General features: G+C 44.4%; 2 protein-coding genes across 8 annotated transcripts in view; one reads left to right on the forward strand and one right to left on the reverse strand.

Moving 5' to 3' along the window:
- Positions 1 to 2340, reverse strand: part of LOC110219620 (receptor-type tyrosine-protein phosphatase V-like) — a 42523-nt gene extending 40183 nt beyond the window's left edge. The window contains exon 1 of one of the 5 annotated variants that reach the window (XR_013487331.1): positions 2123 to 2340. Coding sequence is in view for 4 of the 5 variants with exons in the window: in XM_078156422.1 (XP_078012548.1) it covers positions 2123 to 2164 (42 nt within the window). In the remaining variant the exon portion in view is untranslated. The remainder of the gene's footprint in view (positions 1 to 2122) is intronic. The other 4 variants (XM_078156422.1, XM_078156424.1, XM_078156423.1 and 1 more) reach the window with 4 other exon arrangements.
- On the forward strand, positions 346 to 25475 carry PTPN7 (protein tyrosine phosphatase non-receptor type 7). 3 transcript variants are annotated; one of them, XM_021003147.2, is made up of 11 exons: positions 346 to 434; positions 1790 to 1977; positions 3058 to 3241; positions 3874 to 3958; positions 6386 to 6462; positions 11035 to 11172; positions 11683 to 11793; positions 19659 to 19816; positions 21352 to 21465; positions 23953 to 24069; positions 24466 to 25475. In XM_021003147.2, exons 2-10 carry the CDS (start codon positions 1856 to 1858, stop codon positions 24044 to 24046), a joined length of 1083 nt encoding a protein of 360 aa, XP_020858806.1. In that variant the 5' UTR covers positions 346 to 434; positions 1790 to 1855; the 3' UTR covers positions 24047 to 24069; positions 24466 to 25475. The 3 variants fall into 3 exon arrangements, with proteins under 3 accessions (XP_020858806.1, XP_020858805.1, XP_078012551.1); XM_078156425.1 differs by adding an exon at positions 753 to 842 and having other exon boundaries at positions 387 to 434; positions 23953 to 25475; XM_021003146.2 differs by having other exon boundaries at positions 23953 to 25475.
- Positions 25476 to 26723: the final 1248 nt, after the last annotated feature.

A 26723-nucleotide genomic window follows, 5' to 3' on the forward strand; every position in this document is an offset into this window, starting at 1 on the left:
GAGAAGATACTTAATAAATATTAGTTGAAAAAAAATTTGCTGAATTTAATTAATCTTATAGAAGTTAGAGCTGGAAAGGACCTGAGAGAATATCTCACCCAACCCTATTATTTAACCAAGGAGGAAACCAATGGGTGAAGTGTCTTACTCAAGAGCCTATAGCATTGGATTTAAATGCATTGCTTTGAGTTGAATTCCTGGGAAAGTGGAGAAAGGAACACCTGATGTCAGGATCGCCAAGTGGCCCAGGCAAACGGGCACCCTCCCCCTTGTGGCAGTGACAGTGGGCGCAAGGAGGGCAGCATGTGGTTGGGGTGTGCGTGGGTGGTAGGCAAGGAGGGGCTGAGGGAGGAAGCTGGCTTCCTGAAGCCTTCTTAGCCCTCAAACAGACAGACAGCTGGCAGGAGGCAGCCCGGGGGGACACAGCTACTCCAGTAAGTACCTAGAAGGGGGATGTGGGGAGGTGGGCAGTGGGAGCCCCTCAGTTCTGCACAATGGCAGCTATACGTGGTAGGAGGGCATTGCTGGAGAAGGTGGAAGAGGCAAGGGTTATACCATCCTAGGGCTGGACTAGACAGGACAGTGGACACAAATTTCCAATAGCCCCCAGAGGCCACGAGGGCATAAAAGGCTGAGGGGTCTCCCAGGAAAAGGATAGGTAAAGTCTTCCTCCTTCCCAAAGCCCAGATATGTGTGTTTCTATTGATCCCATCTCCCTTTGCCTTCTCTTTTTTCCTTCTCTCTGATCCTAGAAGTCCAGCTGCCCTCTTTATCCTGAGTCTGACCAGCTGTGGCTGAGGCTCTGGGAAAGGGGATTGCCCCCTAAAGAGCAAAAAGCCAAGGTACCTCCCTGTCCCCACCCCCACGTGTTCCCAGCTGTGTTCTGCCACATGCTACAATAGATTAAAGGCTCAGTGAAGCCATTTCCTGACAGTTACAAAGGCAAGAGTTGGGGAAGGAGAGGAAGAGGAAGGAAACACCCCCTCGGTCTTCCTCCCTGGACAGGGACCCCAGAAGCCATAGCAGAAGCTGGGAGGGGGCATTGCCTATAGTTAAAGGGGGCCTGAGTAGGCATGTTGGGTCTTCCACTCCACCACCCCTTGGAGTACATTGAGAGATAGATATGCCTGGGTCCCCATCTGATTCCAACACTGTGATATGCCTATCTGGAATCTTGGGTGCCACCGGTACATCCAAAGAGAAAGCTACCTCCAACCTTCTCCCTTCCTCTCTTTTCTTTTCCCCATTGCAACCTGTTTCTTCTCTTGCTCTCTGTTCCCTCTTTCTCTTAGCTCCCTATTAGGAGCCTTTATGATCATATACATATGTATATACACACACAAATATCATATATATGTATATACATATATATACATATATATATATATGTATATACATATATATACATATATATATATATATATATATATGTCAAACCCAGCTCTCCTCTCTTCCTCCTCTATAGACTACTATCTCTTCCATCCCCTCACCAAAGTCCCTCTCCCCTTACCCTTTGACAATTCATCCTGGGCCCTAAAAGGCTGCCCTTCCTGCCCTCTAGATAACCGCTGCTCCCACCCCGGAAGTGCAACCAGCTCTGGGGGGTAATGATAACACCACCATGAGAAAACGGACAACAGACTTGGGCAAAACCACAAGCCCCAGCCCCTGGCCTGTCAGTGCTCGCCCTCCTCCCCTGCTCAGATTCCTCGTTCTGGTCCGGCAGGCATGAAGGCCTCCTACCCATCACCCTAGTGACTGTCAGCTGTGGGGTGGCTGTGTCTTTCAGATGGTCACCATGGCTGAGTGAGCCTGCTCTGGGCCCTTACCTTGGCCCCCTGGGCCCCAGCCCAGCATGGTCCAGGCCTGTAGGGACTGCTCCCGAGCTTATCAGACAGCTCTGCCACAGGGGACAACCATGGCCCAGGCCCCTGTCCCCAGCTCTACAGCCAAGAAACACATCAGACTGCAGGAGAGGTGAGGCCTGGTGCAGGTGCGGGGAGGAATGATGGTGTGAGAAAGGGGGTTTCCCCTACTCTGTCCCTTACCCCAGAACCTCAATTCCCTCAGCCCTGATCTCCCCAAATGTGCCCATCTCCCCTCCACATCATTAAAAACATACCTCATCGTTCCAAATCAGACTCTTCGGTACAGAGCAGACCATAGGACTGAATCAATATGGCATCCCAGACGTTCTCATTTGTATGCATTTGCATGTCTGGGACATGGGGTTTCAGGTTACTCCGTACCCAAGGTCCCCCAGACTCTTCATACTTCTATAGGCTCAAGTTTGGGTGGCCTAGCCTGAAAGAAAAGGTTGCTGGGCTCTGACAGGAGCATTTCTCAGGATATCCTCAACAGAACAGACCCTGAAAGGAACTGGCCTTGGCCTCCCTGGTGTTGGGTGTAGATAGAGGAAGGAGAGTTGTAGACACGGAGAAAGAGGAGCAAGGCTAGACTTCCTCAGAGGCACTAAAAGAGCACACACTAGTTGGCATCTTCCATGGAAGAGGGAGAAACAAGAGCTTTAGCCCCAAAACACTCCAAGTGCCAGACTGACCTCTTGGGTGAGTACCCAGGCCATTCTAGTGAGGGCACTAGAGAACATGCCAATTCAAGAGCCGTTAAAGGAAATGGAGAAGTTTAGCTTGGAGAAGGAAAGACTCAGGGGGGACAGGATAATGATACTTAGACGTGAAGGCCTCCCATCTGGAAGAATTAGCTTTATTCTGCCTGGCCCCAGACAGGAGCAACACATGGGAGTTTCAGAAAGGCAGATTTAGGCCTCCTGTAAGGAAAAGCTTCCCAACATTCAGGGTTGCTCAAAAGTAGACTGGGCTCCCTTGGGAAGGAGTTCCCCATCATTGGAAGTCTTCACTGAAGACTGGACTCATGCCGTCCCCTTGTCAGGGATGTTGTAGGAAGGCTTTTTGTTCAGGTTCAGGCTGGATCCCTTGGAGATCTCTTCCAATGCTAAGATACTGGGACTCTATGACCCTGGAATTAAAAACCATAGAGAATGGCCTCCCCAGCTGTGACCTCTGGCTTTGCTCACAGGAGAGGCTCCAACGTGGCTCTGATCTTGGATGTGAGCTCTCTCGGGGCAGTGGAGCCCATCTGCTCAGTGTCTACACCCCGAGAGCTCACTCTCCACTTCTTAAGGACCGCTAGGCACCCCCTTACCCGCTGGGCCCTGCAGCACCAGCCACCCAGTCACAAACAACTGGAGGAAGAGTTCTCGGTAAGGACCCTGGGGCTGTCCCTTACACCTCACCCCATTTGTCTCTGAATCATACCACAACAGGGGGATGCCAGAGGTTGGGGGAGCTATTTGGCAATGTTACAGTTGTTTATGACATTACAAAAATTGAGGACAAATTTGTGTCTTTCTGTGGCCAGGAGAGGTCAGCAGAGGAGTCAGAGGTAACAGGAAGCACTCCCGAGTTGAGGTAGACGTGGCAGTAAAAGGTTATAGGAAACTTGGGGATTCTCCGGTGCCTACTCTTCTAACTGTAACCATATCTAACTTTATATGCTAATATCAAAAATAGGAAATTTAATCAACTAATTAGCTAGGCAGCAAGATGGATGTGGTGACAGGACCTGGGCTTGCAATTGACAAGACCTATGTTCAAATCCTGCATCAGATATTGACTAGCTGTGTGACCTTGGGCAAGTCACTTAACCTCTGAGACTCAGTTTCCTCATCTGTAAAATGAGGGGATTGGACTCCATGGTCTCGAAGATCCTTTCTGGCTTTAAATTTATGATACATGATCCTATGGGAAAAGTGAGCCACAGAGTGGAGGATTTGGCAGGGAGTGCAGTGCAGGAGTTTCAGCTGCTCACATCCTTCCTCCTCACACTTGCCAGAAGATTCCCCCAAACTTTGTCAATCCTGAAGAACTGGACATTCCTGGCCATGCCTCTAAGGACCGATACAAGACCATCTTGCCAAGTAAGAGCCACGCCAGGGAGCAGGGGAGGTGGGGTGGGAGACCTCTCTGTGGGGCTAGAGAAGGCAAGGCCCGGAGAGCAATTTAGGGGTGATTAATGACACTTGGGGTCATTCAGTCGAATGATTTGCATCTTGTCTCAGCTGTGAAACCCAGGGTCAAGCTGGAAGAGGGGTCGCTGCCACATTCCTCCCTCCACAAGAGAATGGTGGAATGGAGGAGGCACATTTGGGAGAAAAAGTGGCAGCTAGGGGTGGAGGAGGAAGGGCTGGAAGGGAGAAGGCACAGCTGGGGCAAAGGATACTGTTAAACTAGAGAAAGCACAGCTGGGACAGAAGATATTTTCTAGAATAGAAAAGGTGCAGCTGGGATGGAGGAAATAGAAGAGGTCTAGGTGGAAGAGAGGAAGCACTTCTGGGATAAAGAATCACTCGATAAGCATTTATTAGACTCTTACGTGCCAGCTGAGCACAAAGAAGCGTGGTGGGATTTGAGCTGAGTTTTGCAGGAAGCCGGGAGGGAGGGGGAGCATTCCAGGCATGGGGGGCAGCCATCGAAAATGCCTGGATTCAGGAGTTTTTATGTGCAACGTAGGATGGGGAAACTAGATTGTAGAATGTGTGGAAGAGAATGAAGCCTATGAAGGAGACTAGAAAGGTAGGCAGGGTCCAGGTTGTGAAGGGTTTTAAATGCCAAATTAGTTACTTTGATCCTGAAAGTGATGGGAAACCATTGGGGCTCATTGAGTGAGGGATGGTGGTAGGGGAATAGGACATTGTCATACATGACCTTTGATACCTGAATGGATAATGGACTGGAGTGGGGAGAGACTTAAGGCATGAAGAACAATTAGGAAGCTATCTCAATAGCCAAAGCAAGAGGTGATGAGAGCATGGGTTAGGGCAGTGGCTGTGTGAATGGTGAGGAGAAACCTACAAGAGATGTTGGCAAAGATAGAAAAAATGAAATCTGGCAACAAATGAGATGTGTGATGTGAGTGAGGGTGGAGGGTCAAGGATATCGTGCACCCGAGTGACTAAGAGGATGGGGGAAAGTACAGTTGGGCTGAAGGGATCCTATCTGGTATGGAGGACACCCAACAGCAGTGAAGGAGACATAACCTCTAGTTATGGAAGATGAACAACTGAGAAGGGAGGGAGCTGAGGAAAATCAATCTAGCCCCACAGATTTTCAATGAGATTAGGGGATTGGGGTGACACTGGGCTCTAAGACATTTGAATCTTCCATCTCAGCTGGATGTGAAAATCTGTCTCCAGGGAACAGGTAAGCATCAACCCTCTTTCCAGTCAAAGCCTTTACTGCGCACAGCCTTAACCAATGCTCAGCTTTCACTCTCTCCTTCTCTCTGTGACCTTAACCACCTACAGAGGCCCGACCTGGTAATTTCAACAGCCTAAATTCACCACCATACCAATACCCAGAGGAGAATTTTCCATTCTAAGAATCTGGCTGCTACTCCGTAGCTCAGGGGGGCTTGGCTAGCAAAAAAAGCAGGTAGGAAGAGAAAGTCACTTAAGTAGAGAGAAAGTAACACGGAGCCTAACTCAAGCCAAGCACAGAGGTGCCAGGGTGGGCAGAAGGACCTGGATAACATGAAGGCAGAGACAGGTTCTTTCTGAGCTCCCCCTCTCCCCAAAGCCTTCTGATCAGGAGAGACTGGGCAACAGGAGACTTGTGTCTGATCCTCTTCCTGCTGAAAGCCACCTTGACCGTGATGCTCATTGGTCATAGTTTCCTGACTTTGAGCTGGAAGGACCTCAGTTGATGATAAGGTCATTGGATGAGCAAAATGAGACCCAGAGACATGAAATGATTTTCCCCAAGGTCTAACAGGTAATTAGTGTCAAAGCCAGAATTTGAACCCAGGTTATCTGACTCCCAGTCTAACACTGCCTTGATTCGTGTCTCCACAACCCTGCTTGTGTTTGTTTAAAAAGAAAAAAAAAAATTGTTGGACCCTCCACGGGGGGCTTACATCTGAGTCAAGAGGCCTAAAGTCTTGTCCTGATTCCTCTTCTGGTTTGCTGTGTGACCTTGGGCTAGTCACTTCTCTCTCAATCTCAGCTCTTCCATCAGAAAGACATTCTTGCTTTACAATCTCTGCCACCCTTTACTACCTTTCCATTTCCAGCTCAGTCTGTGTCCATATTACTTCACATCTAAGCTACTCCAAAAACCTCCTAGCTGGAGTTTTCCTTCAGTCTCTTTCTTCTCTAATCCATCCTTCCCACTATTGCCAGAGTGATCATCCTAATTCCCAACTCACAGAGCACTTCCCTGCTCAAAGACTTTCAGTGGCTCCCTATTACCTACTGAATGAAGTCATTCCTCATTCAGCGAGCATTCAGTAATAATGCTGATAATGAGCATTATTCTATATGACCTCTATCAATTTTTTTTTCTCTTAGATCCCCAAAGCCGTGTCTGTCTTGGGCGGGCGCAGAGCCAAGAGGATGGGGATTACATTAATGCGAACTATATCCGAGTAAGTATCTTTTGCAGCACCAAAACAATCCCATTGCCAGGCAAGGGTTTCTTGGGTAATTTATATCATTGTAATTCAACTCAACAAACATTTATTAAACACCTACTTCTATGTGTCAGGCATTGTGCTAAACTCCAATAATTAATAACAGCCATTTGCATTTCTATAACATTTTATAGTTTGCAATCTGCAGGAGGAAGTTCATTCTCAAACATAGGCAGTACAGAGAGTATTGCCACCATCTTACAAATGAGAAAACTGAGGCTGTTTGGCTAAGTGAGTGGGAGGAGCTAGGTAGTGAAATGGATAGAATGCTGGGCCTGGAGTTAGGAAGACTCATCTTTCTGAGTTCAAATCCAGCCGCAGAGCCTTACTAGCTGTGTGGGCAAGTTGCTTTGCCCAGTTTGCCTCAGTTTTCTCATCTACAAAATGAGCTGGAGAAGGGAATAGCAAATCACTGTAGCATCTCTGCCAAGAAAACCCCAAATAGGCTCATGAAGGGGAGGACACAACTGAGATGACTGAACAACAAAACAACAACACGTAGAAAGTGTCAGAGTTGAAGATCTCACCCAGACATCTCTGCTCTGAGGTCAGCGCTCTTTTCTGCCCACTATGTTAATTCTCTGGACCTTGGGGATCAAGAGCTCCTCACAGAGCGGATCGCCCTTGGGTGAATCGCAGAGAGGGCACAGAAAGCTAGAGATAGAAAGGATGTTAGGTATTGTTGATGGGAGTTCTGAATCTTTGGGTGTCATGGACCCCTTTGACAGTCTGGCAAAGCCTCAGAATTCGACCTCAGAATCGTATTTTTTATTTTATTTTTTTCATATTCTTAATTAATTGAAGGATGTGCTAAATTTCAGTTAGAGGTTAGTGAAAATGAAGTTGTACATTTTCTCCATCCAAGTTCATAGACCAAGCCTTGAGACTCCATGAACCCCAACTGAAGAAGCCCTGATCTAAAAGAATGTAAAGGCAAGGGCTATTTTTATTTCTTAATCTCCATCTGCAAAGCCTAACATAGTGCCTAGCATATGGTAGGCATTTAATGAGTATTTGTTGATTAATGGGCCTATTCCAGCTCTTCCATTTGACAGCAAATGAAACAAAAATTCAAGTCGACTTCCTCTGTAAAATGATGAGGCCAGACTGAACCAATGTTCCCCAAAATGTGTCCTGTGGAACCCTAGCTCACATGCATGGAAGCTTTGGGAGAAAACATGGTTGTCAGAGATGGTTTCTATTCTGAAACACTAAATATGAACATATAGATATATAGATATGTATGTGTGTGTGTGTGTGTGTGTGTATATATATATATGTGTGTAATGAAGCCAAAAGTATCAGCTAGCCTGCACTATATATGTATGTATATAAACATATACATATATATATATATATATATATATATATATACAGAATATATATATAATATATCCACGATGGAACATTGTTGTTGTTGAGTCATATCCACCTCTTCATCGCCCCATGGACAGTAGGTTTTCTTGGCAAAAAATACTGGAGTGGTTTGCTATTTCCTCCTCCAGTGAATTAAGGCAAACAGAAGTTAAGTGACTTGCCCAAGGTCACACAAATAGTATGTGTCTGAGGCCACATTTGAACTCAGGTCTTGATGACTCCAGGCCCAGAGTTCTATCCACAGAGCCACTTAGCTGCCATAAATACAACATACAAATAACACACACACACACACACACACACACACACACACACATATAAAGTGGAAGGAAACATTTCTTCCTAAAGCATCTCATTCCAATTATGTATAGTTCTAACTGTTAGGAAGTATTTTTTCCTGACACCAAAATTAGTTTTTGCCTCTTTGCAACTTCTACCTGCTCCTATTCTACCCTCTTTTTTCATATTGTTCAGTTGTATCTGACTCTTCATGACCCCTTCTGAGGTTTTCTTGGCAAAGATAATGGAGTGGTTGGCCATTTCCTTCTCCAGCTCACTTTATAGATGGAAACTGAGGCAAACAGGGTAAAGTGACTTGCCGAGGGTCATACAGCTACGGTCTGAGGCTGGATTTGAACTCAGGAAGAGGAGTTGTCCTGGACTACAGGCCCAGTGCTCTATTCATTGCAGCACCTAGCTGCCAATTTATAATAATAGAAACATTTATATAGCTCTTTAATTTTGCAAAGCGCTTTACAAATAGCATCTCATTTTATCCTTACAACCACCCTGAGAAGTAGGTGCTATTATTATCTATTGTCAACATTTTTTAAGTGAGAAAAATAAGATAAACAGGATAAGTGATTTGCTTGTGGTCATAGAATTTGTTAGTGTCTGAACCTGGATTTGAATTCAGGGCTTGCTGACTCCAGGGTCAGGACACTGTGCCACCTAGTAACCAGTTTATTCCAATCAATACCCAAACAGGAATCCCCTGCATACCCAGCTCCATTGCTTTGGTTGATTTTATGATCCCCAAAAGGTCCCTAGTCTTTAAGACTATAAAATATTGCATCTATATACAGTGGCCACGATAGCTAATCCCCCTTATTGTGACAGGAGGCTCCCACCTGCAGCCACTCAGAATGATGACAGTTAATGACTCTGGGAGTCTTCATGGGGAAAAAGCCAAAGGCAGTGGAGAGCAAGCCTTCCTTTAACTGCAATGACAGCTTGTATTTGAGTTACCACCTATATCCCCCTTCTCTCCCTGAGGTTATGGAGGGACAGGAATAAGCAATTATTAAACACCTACTGCACAGTGCCAGGCCCTGGGCTAAGTGCTTTACAAACATTATCTCATTTGATAAGAGCTCCTACATTGCAGGTGGTACTGGAAAAAAAAAACATTGCTTTTGAAATTCAGCCCTTAAGGGGTGCCCTTTTTTTTTTTGCCTACCCCTCACCACTCCCAATTCTCGAGCCTCAGTTTTCCCTGACCTCTATATCCCATCGAACAAAAGTGCTCAAAGCCTGGGCACAATTTGGTGAGAAAAGGATTCTAGAGGCTAAGAATCCTCCAAAAATTGGGCAGCTGGTAGCTAAGGAAACTGAGAGAAAAGACTTCTATTTCAGCCTCTGGGAGTGCCCTACTAGGTATGGCTTGTGGTCAAGGCATCACGCCAGAAATTTCCTCCTTGATAAACCCATAGTACCTTAAGGTATGGAACCCTTACCCCATCACACCACACATCCCTCTAGTGTATGTGAAACCTACTGCCCTCTAGTGGTTCATAAGAGCAAGGGCATCCTTTTGCGATATTAGGAAAGAGAAAGCCATAACTGATAGGCCAGGACAATTTAGAGGGGAAACAATGTCTGCCTATTCATAAATTGAGAGCTGGGAGATACCTTAGAGATCATATAATTACCCTTCTCCCCCATTTTACAGAAGAGGAAACTCAGGCCCAGAAAGAAAACTTGCCCAAGATTATGCAGGTAACATGTAGCAAAGCCTGGTTCCATAGCAGATATGCTGAAAAATATGTGGGATCTGGAGTCAAATGGCCCAAATTCAAATCCTAATTCTACCAACATGCTTCCTGTGTGAGCTTTGCCATATCACTTTGTCAATTTTGGCTTCTGTTTTCTCAAATGTAAAACGAGAAGTCTTTATTAGATGTCCTCTGAGGTCCCTTCCAGCTCTAAACACCTGACCCTATGACCTAGATGATTTAATGGGAAATCAAATATCTCATAGCATCTGTCTCTGGTAGCTCCTCTAGTCAAATCCCGCTGAGGAAATTTGGGCCCAGAAAAGTGACCCAAGGTCACACAGGGAGTAAATAGCAGAGCCAAGATCAAACCCAGGTCTTCTGCCTACAACTTCATTGTTTCCATAATATTTAACGACCTGGTTCCTGTTTCATGGGATGCAAAGAGTGAATGTTGCTCTGCAATTCGGCAGTAGCAGCAGCATACTCAAGGACAGAAAATGAAGTATCCCAGAGCTATATCCTCCTTACACTAAACACTCCATCACTTTGCCTTTGCAATTGCCATCCCCCAGGGACTCTGTCATCATCCCTTGTTTCGTCAAACTCAGATTAAGCAGGACCTTCTATATGGGGATTTTCCTGATCTTCCCAGCTCCTGCTGCCTTCCCCCAATTTCCATGTATTTTGTATGTAGCCAGCATTTATTGATTGATTCATTTATCTATTTATCCATCCATCCATTTATTTTTTCATTCATTTGTTTATGTGCATGTTGCACATAATTACTTCATTTCTGTCTTTGCTCCACAGCTTAGCATAATATCTGGCACACAGTAGGCACTTAAGGAATGCTTATCACTCATTGATTGATTGGAAGGGAGGGGGAGGAAGGTGGATTTTGAAGGCAAAGAGAAGAACCTGAAGACCTTGCTCTGCATTTTGATGCTAAATACATAAAGTGTAACAAAACTAAAATATGCATATGTCACGTAAATTGTGAGAGGGTTGTGGGTGTGGGTGTCTGTCAAGAGTTCTGGCACATTTTTTTTATGAAAGGGCTGCAACCTAATGTCAGGGTGTCTAAGTTCCAGGCAGAGGGAGTTGGGGAGAGTTCCCTGAGGTTCTTACTCCTTACTTTGCTCCATCTCCCCAGGGCTATGATGGCCGTGAGAAAGTTTACATTGCAACCCAAGGCCCCATGCGTAACACTGTGTCTGACTTCTGGGAAATGGTCTGGCAAGAGGGGGTACCCCTCATCATTATGCTCACCCAGCTTCAAGAGGGCAAAGAGGTAGGTGTCTGCTTTCCCCAGAAAAACTATTCCTGAGCATCTCAGAGGACCAGATTGCAACAGACACAGGCAGTTGGGAAGAGGCGAATTCCCAATATCAGTTAGACTAAGGATGGATTACAATTGGTCCTCCCCAGTAAGATGGAGCAGCGGCAACCAGTACCTCAGGGAAGGAACTGTCTTCTAACTGTAGAAGAGCCCTGGAAAATCTGCCTCTGTTTCTCCAGTCAGAATATTGCAGGATCCTTTCTCTGTCTTCCTTGCCTTTCCCTTGCCCCTCCTCCACCTTCCACAGGGTAGGGACAACCACTTGGGGGTAAAGTTTACGCCTTAACACTTATTCTTAGTAACAGACCTGGTCCCGGACTCTCATCCAAGGGGAGAGATAGCCTCTGCAACATAAACTCCCTATCTCTCATCCCCTGAAGAGGCAGTTCCTGTCTAGAGCATCCCCTGGATCTTGCTGACAAAACTGCTCCCCTCTCTCACTCCTATCTCCCTTCCACCTAGAAATGCGTTCACTATTGGCCTACAGAGGAGGAAACCTATGGGCCATTCCAGATAAGGGTCCAGGATGTGAATGAACACCCAGAATATATCGTCCGGCACCTTACCATTCAGGTATAACAACTGTTCCTTAGAGATATAAAGCCTTTAGCTGAAACCTCCCCACCCTATGGTACTTGGAGACCCTGAAAAAAATAGACCTCCTCCATAGAGTGTAAGGCCTTCCCCATCCCAGTCCAAAAATGTGTGTCTCGTTATGCATTTTGTATCCATCAACTCTCAATCAGGAGGCAAATCATGTGGTTCATCATTGTTGCCCTGAAATCGTGCTTAATCATCACATCTGAATTTTCAAGTCTTTCAAAGTTGTTTGTCTTTTTTTTAAATTTTTTTTAAATTTTTTAGGCAATTGGGGTTAAGTGACTTGCCCAGGGTCACACAGCTAGTAAATATCAAGTGTTTGGTCTGAGGCCACATTTGAACTCAGGGCCTCCTGACTTCAGGGCTGGGGCTCTCTCCACTGAGCCACCTAGCTGCCCCGTTGTTTGTCTTTTTGATGTTGTTATTGTATAAGTTGTTCTCCCGGTTCTGCTCACTTTGCTCTGCATCCGTTCATATGGTCTTCCTAGGTTTCTCTGAAACTGTGTCATTTCTTACAGCACTGTAGTATTCTATTCCAGTGAGGTAACCTGATTTGTTCAGCCATTCCCCAAATCAATGGGTGCCACCTTCCTCTCTGACCTTTTCCAGTAACTATTTTGAGTCAAGGTGCATCTCCCAAATCCTTCATCAGGACCCAGATGCAAAAAGAACTCTTGAGCCTATAGTCGACAAAACCCTATACTATGTATTTAAGGCACAAGAGAGAGAACAGACAGCGATCCTGCCTTCAGGCAACCTACAGTCTCACCTTTGCTTTGACATTCAGTAAATTCATGATCTTGCAAATGTGGACCAGTTCAGATCACAACCCATCAATATATCCTCATTCTGCGTGACTCATGTCTGCCTTTCTGTAAGTCTTCCTTCACAGAGGATCCGTTCAAAGTACAGGAGGCCTTGTTCTGGTCTTTATGGATAGATGCCAGTGTAACACTCAGGCTGCCTTCCTGTTATCCCTCCTTCACCCCATATGATTGGAATGATAGCATGTATTCCATTTCTCACAAACAAGTTGGTAGTGAGCGGCGGCCATCTCAAACCCACCATGAATGTTTCCATTGCCCTTTGAGTCACCTGCAATTGGGATTCTTCTGAAACATGGTGTTCCATGATTTGCAGTCAATAAGCAAACCACATGATAATAAACAATAGAATAGAATTGCTGCTTATCAGTAGTGTGTCATAATTGTTGAGGTGGATGGCTGCTGTACAAGGAATTTGCCACTTTTATGCAGCTGTCCCCAATTGTTATGTATCCTTCTGGGCTATTAGGAGCTTCTGCTGATGCTGGCGATCAAACAGGGTTTGATGCGGCTGCATTTGCGATGGAAGGTAGAGAGGTCAGCAAGCGGGAAGAGAGAATAAACGGAGCACAGGATAGTCACTGTGCTATAGCCGGTATAGAATACTGAGGGGTAAGTATAAGAAAGGAAGAGTGACTCTCAGAGTCACTTCTGCATTCATAATGTTCGAGGGAGGAAAGGTGTCCACGTGCAGATCCTTGGAGCTGATTCTATGTTGGGCACATGGGGAATCCATCATAAGGCCAGAGCATTTGCAGGTCCTGGGTACTAGATTTGCTACCCAGAGAACATTCTATGGGAGTTATGATGACCAAGCCCTGGCAGACAGAACTATCTGGTTGTCCCAGTTTGATCTCTGCATAGGAAAAGAGAGCACTTGAGGAGAAATGAGGGACCTAGTCCCTGAATGTGAGCGTGATTAGTAGCAAGTAGAGCGTGCGTATTCTAGTACCAGGGTGAGAAGAGGATGGACTAAGGTACAGGCTGTCACTAGGAATTAGAAGAACAAGAGATAGGGTAAAAATGCTTTGAAGAGACTTTAGACTACCCTGGCATTTGGAATCAGAAGACCCGAGTTCAAATCCCATTCCTGCCACTTATTTTTGTGATGTTGAGCTCACCTAACCTCTCTCAGCCTCAGTATCCTCATCTGTAAAACAAAGGACTCAAACTAATGACCACCTAGGTTTCTTTCAGCCCTAAAACCAGGATCTAGTTTCCCTGTTTCTAACAAGGGCTCCAAGCATCCTTCCAGTCATCCAAGTTTGCCACCCCTATGTCATCCTCAATTCCTCATTTTTCTTCACCCCATATAACCAATCTGTTTCCAAGTCTTGTTGACTTGGCTTCCATAATGTTTCCCACATCTGTCCCCTTTTCTCCATTCATATGGCTACCTCTTGCCTGGACTATTTCAATAGTGTCCTAATCAGCCTCCCTGCCTCAAGCCCCTCCCCTTTCCAATCTAAAGACTAATGCCAAAGTGACTTTCCTAAAGGACATGTCACTCTGCTATTCAATAAGTTCTAGGGACTCCCTCTTAGCTCTAGGTGATGCAGTGGCTAGAGTGTAGAATTGGAGTTAAGAAAATCTGGCCTGAGCCTTGGGACCCTCAATTTCCTCATCTGTGAAATGGGAGCAAGAATTGCCCTTAAACTTTCAGGGTTCTTTTGAGGATTGAATAAGATAGTACACATTTGGAAAATTAAATTTGGAAAATTAAAAGTGCTTTATTAATGTTAGCTATTATTATTATCATTATTAGGATCAATTCAATAAAGATTTATTAAGCACCTACTATGTGCCAAGCAAGAAAAAGAAAGACGTTCCTGCTCTCAAGGAATTTGAAATCTAATGAGGAAAGACAACACACAGAAGGAAGCTAGAAAGGTGTGGGGATTGGGGGGAAATGACACCAAAGGGATCATCTTGTTCCATAGAATTGAGACCAAGCGGATCAATACAAACTCATTTGATTGGCATGTAAAACCCTTCACAATTATGACTCCAACTTATCTATCCAGCCTTATTGTTATTGCTCAGTTATGACCTCATTTGGGATTTTCTTGGCAGGACTACTGGAGTGGTTTGCCATTTTCTTCTCCAGCTCATTTTACAGATGAGGAAACGGAGGCAAACAGAGTGAAGTCACTTGCTCACAATCCCACAGCTAGGAAGTGTCTGAGTGCAGATTTGAACTTGGGAGGATGAGTCTTCTTGACTCCAGGCCTACTGCTCTATCCACTGTTTCATCTATCTGCCCCACATTGCCTAGGTCTTCTTCATAATCCTGCGGTCCAGCCAAACTGGTCTTCTCTCTGTTCCCATCACATAACATGCCATCCTGTCTCCAGCACAAGCTGTCCTCAGTGCCAGGAATGGCGCCTCCTCTTCATACCCCCTCCCTCATCCCTACACCCACTCAAATGCTGCTTCCTACACAAGACCTTTCCCTGAAGTTACCTTGTATTTACTCTGTATGTATGCTGTGCATACTTATAGGTATGTGCGTTGCTTTCCCTGACAGAATGAAAGCTCTTTAGTAGGTTCCATTGCATTGCTCTCTATCCCCAGGGCCTAGCACAGTGCCTGGTATGTAATGGATGCTTAATAAAGACTTGACTGATCCACTGATCAGCCTAGATTCCAAAAAGCAGATACTGCTTGTCCGTGTTTTGTCCTCATAGCAACTAGGGGAAGTAGGGAGCTGGGAAGGGGAGGTGTATCATCACCTCTAGTTTACCATGATCAGGGAACTAAAGCCCAGGAGACAAAGTGACTTGTCCAAATTCATATTACAAATCAGTGGCAGACCTAGGACTAAAAAGCCAGGTCTCCTGGGAAGAACCCATGTTTGTACCATTGATCTATGCTCTCTCAATTCCCTAGCTCTCTGTCCAACTCTTCAGCAATTCTTTTTTTTTAATTTAATATTTTATTTTTCCACAATTACACGTAAAAACTATGTCAAACATTTGTTTCTTAAAACTTTGAGTTCCAAATTCTCTTCCTCCCTCCTTATGGAAAAAGCAAGTAGCTTAACATAGGTTATACACGTTCAGTCATGCAAAACATTTCCATATTAGTCATGCTGTGAAAGAAAACCCAGACCAAAAAAAAAAAAAGCTCCCAAGAAAAATAAAGTTAAAAAAAAGTTTACTCCAATGTACATTCAGACTCTGTTAGTTCTTTCTCTGGAAGGGGATAGTATTTTTCATCATAAGTCCTTAGGAATTGTCATGGATCATAGCATTGCTGAGAATAGCAGATATTTGCGGCTGATCATCGTACAATATTGCTGTTACTATGTACACTGTTCTCCTAGTTCTGCTCACTTCGCTTTGTATCAGTTCGTGTAAAATCTACCCAGGTTTTTCTGAGAACATCCTGCTTATCATTTCTTACAGCGCAATAGTATTCTGTCACAATCATATGACACAACCTGCTCAGCCGTTCCCCAATTGATGGATATCCCCTCAACTTCCAATTCTTTGCCACCATTAAAAGAGCTACTACAAATATTTTTGTACATATAAGTCCTTTTCCTTTTTTTAATTTTTGGGGGGGGCTAGGCAATGGGGTTAAATGACATGCCCAGGGTCAAACAGCTAGTAAGTGTTAAGTGTCTGAGACTGGATTTGAACTCGGGTCGTCCTGACTACAGGGCCAGTGCTCTATCCACTGTGCCACCTAGCTGCCCCCTTTTAGTTTAGTTTTTTTTTTATCCCTTTGAGATACAAACCTAGTAGCTGTATTGCTTGGTAAAACAGTATGCATGGTTTTATAGCCCTTTGGGCACAGTTCCAAATTGTTCTATGGAATGATTGAATCAGTTCACAACTCCACCAGTAGTACATTAATGTCTCAATTTCCCCACATCCCCTCCAACATTTGTCATTTTCCTTTTCTGTCACACTAGCCAATCTGATAGGTATGGAGTGATACCTTAGAGTTGTTTTAATTTGTGTTTCTCTAATCAATAGTGATTTAGAGCATTTTTTCATATGACTATAGATAGCTTTGATTTCTTCATCTGAAAACTGCCTGTTCATATCCTTTGATCATTTATCAAATGGGGACTGGCTCTTATTTTTATAAATTTGACTCAGTTCTCTGTTTGAGAAATGAGGCCTTTATCAGAGACACTTGCTATAAATTTTTTTTTTCAGTTATGATTACTGTGTATTCCCCTTTATCCTGTCCTCTCTCTCCTTTCACCCTGTCCATCCTCAAAAGTGTTTTGCTTCTGATTACCACCTCCCCCACTCTACCCTCCCTTCAATCACCCCTCCCCCTTCTCTTATCTCCTTTTCCCCCTAGTCTCCTATAGGGTAAAAGAGATTCCCATTCCCAACTGGGTGCATGTGTTATTTCCTCTTTGAACCAATTCCAATGAGGCTAAAGTTCAAGTGCTTGGGCCTACCTCCCCCATCTTCTATCCCATCTTCTCCTGCACTGGAAAAGCTCTTTCAGACCTCTTTTATGTGACATGATTTACCCCATTCCATTTCTCCCTTCCCCTTTCTCCCAATGCTTTCTTCTTTCTCACCACTTAATTTTATTTTCTAGATAGCGTGCCATCATATTTAACTCACACCCCTTCCTTCTGTCTATATATACTCCTTCTAACTTTCCAAGTAATGACAAAGTTCTTAAGAGTTAAATATCTTCTTCCCATGTAGGAATGTAAACAATTTAACCTCATTGAATTCTTTATGATTTCTCTTTCCTATTTACCTTTTTATGCTTCTCTTCAGTCTTGTATTTGAAAGTCAAATTTTCTATTCGGCTCTGGTGTTATCATCATGAATGTTTGAAAGTCCTCTGTTTTGTTGAGTATCCATTTTTTCCCCTGAAGGATTATACTAAGTTTTGCTAGGCATGTGATTCTTGGTTGTAATCCTAACTCCTTTGCCCTTCAGAATATCATATTCCAAGCCCTCCAGTTCTTTAATGTAGAAGCTACTAAGTTTTGTGTTCCTGACTGTGGCTACACAATGTTTAAATTGTTTTCCTCTGGCTGCTTGCAATATTTTCTTCTTCACCTAGGAGCTTTGGAATTTTGCTATAATGTTCCTGGGAGTTTTCATTTTGGCATCTCTTTCATATGATCAGTGGATTTTTCAATTTCTATTTTACCCTCTGGTTCTAGAATACAGGGCATTTTCCCTTGATGATTTCTTGTCTGGGCCCTTCTTTTTTAATCATGGTTTTCAAGTAGTCCAATAATTCCAAAAGTATCTCTCCTTGATCTACTTCTCAGGTCAGTTGTTTTTCCAAAGAGACATTTCACACATTTTCTTCTATTCTTTGTTATTCTTTTGACTTTGTTTTATTGCTTCTTGATGTTCTATGGAATCATTAGTTTCACCCTGCCCAATTCTAACTTTTAAAGGATTGTTTTCTTCACTGAACTCTTGTACCCCCTTTTCTATTTGGCTAATTCTGCTTTTTAAGGAATTCTTTTCTTTGGTGAATTTCTGCATATCTTTTTCCATTTAGCCAATTCTGCTTTTTTAAGGCATTCTTCTCTTCACTGGGTTTTTTTGTGTTTCTTTTACCATTTGGCCTATTTCTGTTTTTTAAGGTGTTATTTTCTTCAGTGTTTTTTTTTGTGCTGCTTTACCAAGCTGTTGACTCTTTTTTCATAATTTTCTTGCTCTGCTATAATTTCTTTTCCCAACTTTCCCTCTGCCTCTCCTATTTGATTTTTAAAATCCTTTTTGAGCTCTCTCAGGGCCTGAGACCAATTCACGTTTTCTTTGTGGCTTTGGAGGTAGCAGTTTTTATTCTATTGACCTCTTCTAAGTTTGTGTTTTGATATTCCCTGTCACCACAGTAACTTTCTATGCTCAGGATCTTTTGTCGTTGTTGTTTGCTCATTTTTCCAGCCTATTTCTTGACTTTTAGCCGTACATTAAAGTTGGGCTCTGCATCTTGGGTGGAGAGGGCATTGTCCCAAGCTTCAGGGTTTTTGCACCGCTATTTTCAGAGCTAATTGTAGGGGTGTAAATTTTCGATTCCTCCAAGGTGGTATGATCTAAGGAGAGGTGTTTTACTACTTGCCTGGCCTGTGCTCTGGTCTGTGAGTGACCATAAGCACTCTTTTCCACCCTGGCACTATAACCAGGGTCCTTGCTCCCCTGCTGCCACGAGCTCTGATGTGCTAGCGCTCTTCCTCACCCTGGACTGCGACCCAGATCCTAGTATGGATAATGCGATAGAGTCCTGCACCCAGTGCCAGCAAAGGGACCCCTGTAATTTCCTTCGGACAGTTGTCCAACTGCCTTACTATCTGTGGGCTAAGAGTTCCAGAAGCAGCTACTGCCACCACTGATTCAGTCGCCCCCAAGGCCTGCTGTTGGTTTGCTGGGGTGAGGTTTGTGCTGGGGCAGCCTGAACTGGAGTGTGCTCCAGCCCCACCCCAGTGTGACAGACCTTTCCTGCTGACCTTCCAACTTGCGCTGGGCTGGAAATTTCTCTTACCCTGTCCTTTTATGGGTTCTGCCACTCCGGAATTTGTTTTGAGGCATTACTTAAAGTTGTTCTGAAAGGAATTTGGGAGAGCTCAGGCAAGTCTTTGCCTTTTCTCCGCCACTGCCATCTTAGCTCTGCCCCATTGCCAGCAATTTTAAGGAGGGGAAAAAAAACAGGACATTGAAGGCAGAAGGAAAGCAGGTAGCACCGACCTCCTGGCCTATGGGTCCTCCACAGTAATAATGATGTTTGACTCATTACACAAAGCCCCCTCCTCCTCTCTACCTCTTAGGATCTTAGGTTTAAGCTCCTAAAGTCAGTCTTTCCCCATCTCCCTAATGATTAGTGTTCTCTCCCTAAGCTGTGTTAATGCCCCAGTACCATGTAAGCTCCTTGAGGGCAGGCACTGGTTCCATCTTTGTTTTCATATCCACAGTGCTTACTTAATGCACACTTGTTGAACTGAATTGTCTATTTGGACTTCGTAGTCCATGTACCTGCACCCCTACCTCCTCTCACCTCTTTACCTCATCTTAGTATCAGGAGGAGTGCCGTCCAGTAAAGCACATCCTCTTCTCTGCCTGGCCTGATCACCAGACGCCAGAGTCATCTGGGCCCCTCTTACACCTGGTGGATGAGATAGAGGAGACCCCAGGCACAGCAGCCAACTCTGGGCCGATTGTGGTCCATTGCAGGTTTGTATCACTCCCTCTTCCCAAACCCTCCCCCCCCCCAGGTCTACCCCAACCCCCTGAGTTAAATACATACACAAACACACATGTACATATGCTGTTCTACTGGGGCTTATTGCTCAAACGCGTGCAAAATGAGGCCACGTGTTGCCTTGATTTGGGAAACTCTAAAAGGGTGGGGAACCTCCAGCCTCAAAGCCACATGTGGCCTTCTAGGTCCTCAAGTGTGGCCTTTTGACTGAATCCAAACTTCACAGAATACGTCAGTCAGCTGGTCAGATGACAAAGTGGATAGAGTACTACTGTTACTGTACTTGGAATCGGGAAGACGAGTTCAAATCCACCTTACAACCTGTATGACCATGGGCACAACCTCAGTTCCCTTGTCAGAAAAATAGGGATAATAATAGCACCTACCTCAGAACTGTTGTGAGGATTAATGAGATCATATACATGAAATGCTTTGAAAAACTTAGGACACTAACTAAATGCTATCTATTATTATTTGTTATCTATTATTGCTATCTATTATCATCTGTCTATTAATGCTATCTATTAATATAAATAACCTGTCCTGACACTGAATACAGAACACTGGCCTAGATACTGAAGGGAGATCTGGGGAAGAATGGACATGGAGAAGTGGTCTCTATCCCAAGTGAGCCCCTATTCTGGGGGAGAGAGACTAGGAAAGGGGGGAGCTGACAGCCTATAGAGTCTGTGAGCTCCCAGACAGGTGACACATGAAGGCTTCCTAAAGGAGATGAGGTATGAACAAAGCTGACAAGAGAATTGAGTACTCACTCGGTGGAGGTGGGAGAAGAAGAGACTCAAGTAGGGAAGACTGGAATGGAGGAGGCATAGCAGGGATAGAGGGTTGGGGGAGGTGGGTTGGAAATATGTCTGGGATAGAGAAGGTGCAGAGCAAATAACATGACTAGCTGACATTTATTTAGACAAGGTTTTAAGGCTAAATGGCTTACCCATGGTTACACTATTACAAGCAGGCTTTGACCCCTGACTTCTTCTTTAAGGAAACACAGATAAATGAAGAAACAGCCTACCAGAAAAGCATGAGAAACTGCCAGTTGAGGCAGAGCCCGGGCTTATCAGAAAGGAGGATGGCTGCATAAGAAGGGCTAAGTGGTAGAAGAGGCATCATAGGGACCACTGGAGGTTTCTGAGTAGATGCAATTTGTTTTTTAAAAAATGGCAGCAGGAAGAGGGAGTGTGCCTTGTGGCCTTGGATAGGTTTGGATTGTTGGCATGCTAATAATTACCACCCGCCCCCCCAGGTTCTTGACTCCTGCAATAACTACTCATCTGCCTCTTCCTAGAAGAGATTTTCTTTGGCCCCTACAGTTGCTGTGGCCCCCACCAGTGCCCCAAAGTGGTCTGCAGCATTGATTTCTTCCCCAGTTCCCAAGAGAACAGCACTGATTTACAACCCTATCAGCCTAGAAGTAGACCCCTTAGCCCAAGTGACTTCTACCTACCGTGATCTCCTTGTGACATACCCCATTTTGTTTTATCTCCAGTGCTGGGATTGGCCGGACTGGCTGCTTCATTGCCACACGGATTGGCTGCCAACAACTGAAGGCTCGAGGGGAAGTAGACATCCTGGGCATTGTATGCCAGCTTCGGCTGGACAGGTAAGTTGAAGCTCAAGCTAAAAAAGTCCCCATTCCTGTAAATATCATTCAAGCACCAGTGTCTTGAAAGAATGGACCCCTGCTGCTGGGGAAAACAAAAAAACAAAACAAACCAAAAAAATTTTATTTTATCTAGCAGAGTATACATTTTTGCTTGGGGTGAGGGTATCAGAATTTCAACTTGGATCACATATGTATGGATTTAATTGCTCATTTAAAAGGATTTGGCATTTGTATAAAAACATTTTATAAACCCCCTGGCCTCGGAGAGTTTGGGGGTTGGGGGTTCCTCCCCAACCTAGGAATGGGAGAGAATTAAAAATTGAAGATATGGAGACTAAATTGTAGGAGGACACCTGTGGAAAATATATCATGAAAGTTTGTCATGTCAAAAATGCACAAATAGCCAAGTCTCAAGAGCTGATGGAATCAATTTGATTCACCAAACAGTTATTAAGTGTTGTACAAGGCACTATGGTGAGTACCCAGGATACCAACATGCCTCTCCCAGAAACTTCCTGCCCTCACTGAGCTTCCTATCTAAAACTGGAGAAAGATACACAGACAAATAACAATGCTTAAAGGCAAAGCAAGGGAAGGACCAAGCAAAGTGCTGTAAGCATTTTAAGGAGAGAGAGATCACTTTCCTCTGCAAAGAGGAAGGAGGGGGAATGTCAGGGGAGGTTATATGGGCCTTGAAGGAAAGACGGAATTTTAACAGATGGAGAGCATAGGAGATCAGATGTACAAAGGTCATGATAGGGCAGAGTAATCCAATTAGCTGCTAATTGACTCTATCTTACTCCCCAGATTGATCTTCCTCCCACCTATCAGACCCCTCCTTTTCAGTGTACTTTGCTAATCATCACCCCACCTTTTTCCCTTAAAGATGAGTGCCCCCCACCCGTTTTCTCTTAGGCCCTCATCTATCTACATTCTATCTTCCTCTGATCTTGTTAGCTCCTATGAGTTAGATGACCATTTCTTTTTTTAAATTTTATTTCCAATTCACACAACAAAACAAGCATTTCCATAACAGTAAAATAAAAAAGATGATTGCACATGAAATTACAAATCTACCATGTACAACTTGCTATTCCTTCCAAATATACAACAAAATTATCATACAATTTTTTTCTTTTATATATATATATTTGAATTTATTAATTTTTAGTTTTCAACATTCATTTCCATAAGATTTTGAGTTTTAAATTTTCTCCCCCTCCCATTTCTTCCCCCCATAACCAGATGGTGTAATTTCTTTTTTCTTCCCCCACCCCTGCCCCAGAAATGGCTACCACTAGACACATTATATATAGATATATATAAATATGCAAAATTATTCCATACATACTTCTATTTCTCTGTTCTTTCCCTGTGTGTGGATGGCATCTTTCTTCATATATCCTTTATTTTTAATTTGTGTATTTATTTTTCCCCCTGAGGGCTGCTCCAGGTTCGCTGAGGCCTGGTTTTTGCCTGCCTGCCCATGCTGAACTGTGCTCCTCTCCCAGCTTAGTGCAATAGACCTTTCTAATCAACCATCCAAGTTGTCTTATGTTGGAAATTTGTTTCACTGTTTTTTTTTGTGGGTTCTGCTGCTCTAGAATTTGTTTAGAGCCATTTTTTTACAGGTATTTGGAGGGGTTTAGGGGAGAGCTCAAGCAAGTCACTGCTTTTACTCCGCCATCTTGGATGTGCCCCATTCCATGGTTTTCTAATTTGTGTATTTATAATAGTCAAGATGTCTTAGTCACAAAAAAAAGATTTCTTAGTCACTCTCAATAATTATTTCTATACAAATGACTCCCCAATCAATAGATCCAGCCTTGATTTCTCTCCCAAACTCTAGAGCTGCATCACCAAGTGCTGCTGGACATCACCACCTGAATATCCTATAGGCATCTCAAAGTCAACGTGTCCAAAACAGTACTCATTATCCTCTTCCTGCTGAATCTGCCCCTCTCCAGGGGCTATTTCTGTCGAGGGCACCCCCATCCTTCTAGCCACCCAGGTTCAAAACCCTGGAGTCATCCTCGACTCTTCTTTCTTCCTTACTTCCTTATCAGTTGCCTTGCTTCGTCAAGCTTACTTGAGTCTAGACATTGCTCCCATCCATTGCCTTCTCTCTACTCTGTTGTTAACTAGACCAGGGTGGGGAACTTGCAGCCTCGAGGCCACATGTGGCCTTCTAGGTCTTTGGGTGTGACCTTCTGAGCTCTGGGTAATGCAAGATGGGACGTCTACCCAGAAGGGGTGGTTCTGAAGGACAAAGAGTAGACACAAGTGGAAAAATTAAGTTAAAAAAATTCATTCAGGGAATCTATGACTTGTAAACCAAAGAAACCAGCTTTGAGTCTTAGACCAGAACCCCATACGGGACAGAGCAGGTTCCCAGTGTTTGGAAAAGATAGAGAACTGGAGCTTTTGGAAGCCTCCTGACATCGTCTCTGCTCTCAGCATCAGCTTTGTTGTTTCTCATTCCAGGGGGGGTATGATCCAGACCAGTGAGCAGTACCAGTTCCTGCATCACACCCTGGCCCAGTATGCTGCCCGGCTGCCAGAGGAACCAAATCCATGACCTTCTGGGACCTGATAGAAGAGGTGACATAGGTCATAGAGCACCCAGACAGAACCCAGCCAGAGAGGAGGAACTTTCTCCTTAAAGGCCTAGAATTTTGTATTCTACCTCCATCACACCCGTGTCCCCAGGGTCTCTGACCCTAGAAGTGGCATTGCTCCTACAATGCCCCAAGTTTTCCTTCTCCTCTCATGTCCCTGAGAATGACCTGGTATCTCAGATCACTAACTCGCTGACTGGCAGATGGAGGAATGGGGGAGTTGTGGGTGTCAGAAAGGAGGTCTTTGGTGACCTAGAAGCCCAATCCCTGGACCAGAGTGGAGAGGTGATCCTCCTCCTGCAGCCAGAGAAAGCTGAGATGGAAAGGATAAGACCAGAAGTACTAGGGCTTTTATCTTACCTTCTTCCCTTGTCCTCAGTTTCCTAAAATGGACAGCAAGGACCTATGTTTGTGTGCCTATTTCTCAAGCCCACAGCCTGCTTCAAGCTCAATGATTTGAGTTGTCAACTGCAGCAAGCCTGAAGGAAAAACCTCAGGTAGTCCCACCTCCTCTGGCAAGCTACTTATATGCCCAAGTCTTCTCTTCTATGACGTGGAGGCAATGCTTCTTTGGACCTCTAATCATAGACCTTGCGGTCTGGAGATCTAAGGACAAAAGGAGCTTGGGGAAATTCCTGGCAACTATTTCTTCCTCATTATCCTTCCTCGGCACTGGAAAATAATCCTCAACCACCCCTCCACCCACTCCTTTTGGGAAGCTTTGTAACACAAAGGAGTACTATACAAAACCACCCATGCAGCACTCAGCACATACAATAACAATCAGCCCTGAGATGGCTAGTGATGTTAAGCTCTTTAGGTGAGATCTTGATAAAGCTTTCCAAAGTCCTAGAGATGCTTCCCTCCTCTCTCCATCAACCAATCTGTGTGCATTGGAGATTTCCTGTGAAGGCAAAAGACTCCAGTTCTCTCCCTGCATCCCCATGTTGGATCTTAGGACCACAATGCCCAAGACATGTGGCGTCCAGCCTGAAACCATCCTGGGGGTGAAGGGGAGGTGAGGAAGAGAAGGGAAAGAGGAAAGTGAAGATAAGTTCCTCTTAAAATGTCTGGAGAAGTATCTTCTCCCTCTCTGACACCATCCGTAGCTGCCATTCACCAGGTAAATTTCTTGAGGGTAATCCCACCAAAAAACTGTAAGCCCCAAAAGATCCACTCCAATAAAGCAATAAAGCATTTAAGTGCCTCTTATGTGCTGAGCACTGAGCTAGGCACCGAGGATACTAGTACGAAGAATGAAACAATCCCAACTCCCTGGAGCTTAACTTTAATAAAGGAGACAAGCACATATATAAATATATACAGCATAAATATAAAAGTGAATAAACAAATATATGTTGATTACTTAAATAAAAATTGGGAAAATCATTAAGGCTTAATGCAGAGATGTTCAGTCCAAACCTAGAGATGGAAAAAGGCTTCGATGCAGCCAGGTAGTATAGTGGGTAGAACGTGGGACTTGGAATTAGGAAGACCCAAGTTTGACTTCTGCCTTAGACACCCAGCTATTTAACCTGGGGTAGATCACTTAACCTTTCTGTTTCCTCGGTTCAGGTTCCTCATGTGTAAAGTGGGAATAATAATAGCACCTACCTTCCAGGATTGTTGTAAGGATATAATGAAATAATTGTAAACTACTTAACACAGTGCCTGGCACATGGTAAGCACTATATAAATGTTAGCTATTATTATTGGCTACTATGAAGCTGGGAGGTAGAAATGGGCTAGCTTTAGGTCCCTTTCTTCTATCCAAAGCCCTTGAGGGCCAGTTTGGTTCCAGATACAATCTAGGACTTGCTGCCACTCTAGTGGACCTGGTATCAGACCTAACTTCCTCTGAGGTCTGAATTCTCAAACCAATCCAACTTCCCAGGTGCTCCAGGACTAACTGGGCACCACATCCCTGAAGAGAGGGGATCAGATTAGAGGCCTATAAACCCTCCTCTCCAACCTAAGCATGGAAGGAGGTCTGACTTTTGTTCCATGACATCTATCAATCAATGTGGACATGGTAGTACCATCCTTGGGTCCCCAGGGAGCTGATCCTCAAGGAAGGTGCCTATTCATGCCCCGTTATTCCTCAAAGAATAGTGTTAAAAGATTTTGCTTGGCCTTTCTGGGAAATTCTTCACAGAGCATAGGCTTTCTGAAATGCTCTTCTTTTCTGGCCCTTGCAAGCTAGGTGCATCATTGTGGATAGATGAAGCTGGGGGCAGGTCTCTCAAGTGCCTGATCTTATCCCGAGCTCAGAGCCAGCAGAGAGAAGTTAAGGGGATTTCTGTGGCGGCTTCTCTTGTCCCCACCCCACCCCTCAATCAAAGGCCCTACCTGCCTTTTACCTTCTGTCCCCTTCGAGGACTAGAAACAAGAAAGCTCTGAGACAGTGATAAAGTAGAAAATTAGAAATTTCTTGAATTACAGGATTTCTTCCTTACTACATGAAAGAAATACTTTCGTGCACAAGTAGAAAGTTTGCCGTTGAGGTTTACTTGTCCATCATGTATATGTGATGGGGATGGAGTTACGCTGGTCTGGGTCTCTGTGGCCAAAAGCATGCATTTGTGGGATAGAGGCATCCAGGCCTAAGAATGCCACCTGGAGGCAATCCCTGGACCT

This window comes from Phascolarctos cinereus, unplaced genomic scaffold (assembly GCF_003287225.1).
Source record: "Phascolarctos cinereus isolate Bilbo 61053 unplaced genomic scaffold, phaCin_HiC Scaffold_5;HRSCAF=322, whole genome shotgun sequence".
NCBI classification, from domain to species: domain Eukaryota; kingdom Metazoa; phylum Chordata; class Mammalia; order Diprotodontia; family Phascolarctidae; genus Phascolarctos; species Phascolarctos cinereus.